The 2834-nt window shown below is 41.8% G+C and overlaps 1 protein-coding gene across 1 annotated transcript in view; it reads right to left on the bottom strand.

The window, feature by feature from the left end:
* The window catches only part of STK17A (serine/threonine kinase 17a), a 28269-nt gene extending 27859 nt beyond the window's left edge, over positions 1–410 (bottom strand). Inside the window, exon 1 of the mRNA XM_026843829.1 lies at positions 280–410. Within this exon, the coding sequence (XP_026699630.1) occupies positions 280–410 (131 nt within the window). The remainder of the gene's footprint in view (positions 1–279) is intronic.
* Between the last annotated feature and the right edge of the window lie 2424 nt (positions 411–2834).

The following is a 2834-nucleotide window of genomic DNA, read 5'->3' as shown; positions in this document are numbered from 1 at the left end:
CGGAGCGGGCCGGGCCGGGCCGGGCGGCGGGATTTCAGTGCGGCTATCAAGCTGTGCTTGGCTGGCGAGGCACCACCGGTCGCGCTTTTCTTCCCATCGGCGCGCCCCCGGGAGAACTCGCTCTGCGGGCCCTGAGGGAGCGGAGCGCCGCGCTGGAAGGGCCTAAAGCCTGAGGTGAGGCCGCAAGCGCCGGCCGTGAAGGGGTACGGCCCTGTGGGGACGCCGGGGTGCCAGGCTGCAGGGAGGCGAGGACAAAAGGGGCAGCTCCGGAGGACACACCTGAGCCTGCCTGATGAAACCTTGGCCTCTGTGGTGTCTAAGGCACAAGCTCCAGTTGAGCCTTTCCCACAGCTGGGGCGTGCCCGAGCTCCACATGGCTTTACGAGGGGTGTACGACCTGCCTCCGTCATCCGTTTGTCCAGGCCAGTGGAAATTGCCTCACAGGTTTGAGAAACGGCAGTACTCACCTCACGAGCGCTTCACCGTCCGGCTTCCGTAATGTACACGTTTAAGAGCCCTGTTCTGCGTGGCACTTATCGAGGCAGTGCATTTGTCTCGGTTAATCTCTCTGCCATTAACTGCCAACATCCAGAGCACGAGGGAGAGGAGACTAATGAGGAAACAGGCCAACATACAGGAAAGGATTCACCCCAAACCTCAGTCATGATCAGGGGTGGGAGTGCAGTTGCTGACAAGGCATTTGTCTGGAATTCCCTCATTCACTCAACACCAAATCCAATTTGCAGAAATACATAGTTTAGGAATAAATTCCAGAACCAGTATATAGAGTAATGGAGAGTTCAAGACTTACAGTATCAATGTGCTTTCCACTCAGAGTGTTGTTTATGCTGTAGCAGGGCCAGACTGCTGAACAATAAAATTTGGATTAAACAAGGGTTAAGAAATTTTTATATCTGAAAATATGTATGAGAGTCATTTACTAAGGAGAAAAGGTTGTTGCCTGAAAAGTAGATCCTGTCTTAAAAGTATGTTAATCCTAACTGAAGGTTTCAGATACATAATTGTGATATTTTCTACTTTACTTACTTTCCCAATCACATTTTCCTGGGGGGGAGGGGTGGGGAGTACAATTACTGATTCTGGAATATGAAGAGACCTCTCTCAAAATACTTCTGGATATTTAAGGTACTCTGGCCATCTTTTAAAATAAATTCTAAGTTTTAGATTCTTAAATGCATTTTAAAATCTAGCAGTTGTTTCTGTATAAAACAAAACATGGGCCTACATTTTTTTTCCCCACATATGGTTGTTTTATTCAGATAAGATATATTTTTATCTAACTTATGGAGATTTTTGAGTATATCGCTTCTTACTTTCTGGAAGGATTTTTAATCCATATAGTATGTAAGTTTATCTACTTTTCTTCCATAGGGTAGAAAATACCACCAAAGACATCAGAAGTTCAGTGTTTTAATATAACAGGAAGATAGATTTGTTGCATTCTTAAAAAGAATTATTCACAGAATAGGAAGACAATGAGAGAAAGAAAAATTGTGCTTTACTGTTTGAAAACTGACCAAAAATAAAATCTTTTCCCACTTTACTATGCACTAGCCATAGTACAGACTATGGTTTGCTTTGTTGGACCAGAATATTATGGAGTTAATGTATGCTGTACAAATGTAAATTTTCCTTGTAGAAAGAATAAACCTAAGTTTTACGACCCCCCTGTGTATTAAACCAGCACTAATCTTAGTCTTAAACACTGCAGCATGAGCTTACATGTGCTATCCACACAGGGAGAAACTTATGTAGATATGAACTGTGCTTGATTTATTTAGAGATAAGCTAACAGACATATCTAGGCTGGTTACTCTCATATCTTACCTACTGAAAAAATATATATGCCTTTTTTCTGTTGTTTGGATATTTGGCTTCAATTACTGAAATGTTATTAGCTGTTGTGTGCTCAATTGCACTCAGATGGCATAACAAACATTGATTTCTGCTTGTACAGATAACATCAACCGGTTTAGATTTCAATATTTTTTTTTCTTTTCTGCCAGTAACATTCAAGGAATTTACTCTCACAAGCTGTGTTTGGCCTGCAAGCTAAGAAGCAGGAGGTGAGGTAGAAGATACCACCACAGGTATTCTGTTTAAAAGAATGTCCTTTTCATTTTATGACTGCGTGCAGTGGAGTGGAAGAGTGATTTCGATTCTGTCCTGAAGAGGTGGATCAAACCTTTGCGTAGGGACATAAATTTTGCTCAGTTTTATCAGTCTGACTCTAGCTTGATCTTCACAGGATGTTCCTCTTCCCATTGTATTCAGGCAACTTGTACACGATGGAAGAGTTACCCAAAATAATCATCACCATCATGATCTATTTATAGAAATATGAAATCTAACCATCCATAGCCCAGCACACATAACTTAAGATTGCTTTTCAGGTGCTAAATTAATCCTTTCAACTTCCATAATGATAGGAAAACATGACCTTGCGTGGCTGGAATTTCTGGAGGCTGCTTATAAAGTTAGTTATTTTACATTGATGAGCTACTTATTTCTTGATGTGATTGTTTTATTATAGGAGACTTCTTTTCGTACATTCTTCACCTGAGGTGTTTCACTCCTGTATTGCTCAAATGCTTCTTGTCATCATGTAAAGGCACTTAATTACACAAGAGCTCCGAGTACCCAGCACCACTGAAAACCAGTCCCATGCTACACATTTGTACAAACTAAGGTTTCTTAGCAGTTGTAACAAAAAAAGGTGTTACTAATCTTCACTTTTCCAATTTAAGGAAGGAAAGCGCAGCACCACTAAGTGGCAGCACTAGGCATCATTACTGCCAGCTTCGCTGAATTAT

This window comes from Athene cunicularia (genome assembly GCF_003259725.1).
Source record: "Athene cunicularia isolate RWA chromosome 2 unlocalized genomic scaffold, athCun1 chr2_part2, whole genome shotgun sequence".
NCBI classification, from domain to species: Eukaryota; Metazoa; Chordata; class Aves; order Strigiformes; family Strigidae; genus Athene; species Athene cunicularia.
Note: the sequence above shows the minus strand (reverse complement) of the source record. Positions and strands in the feature narration are given on the sequence as shown.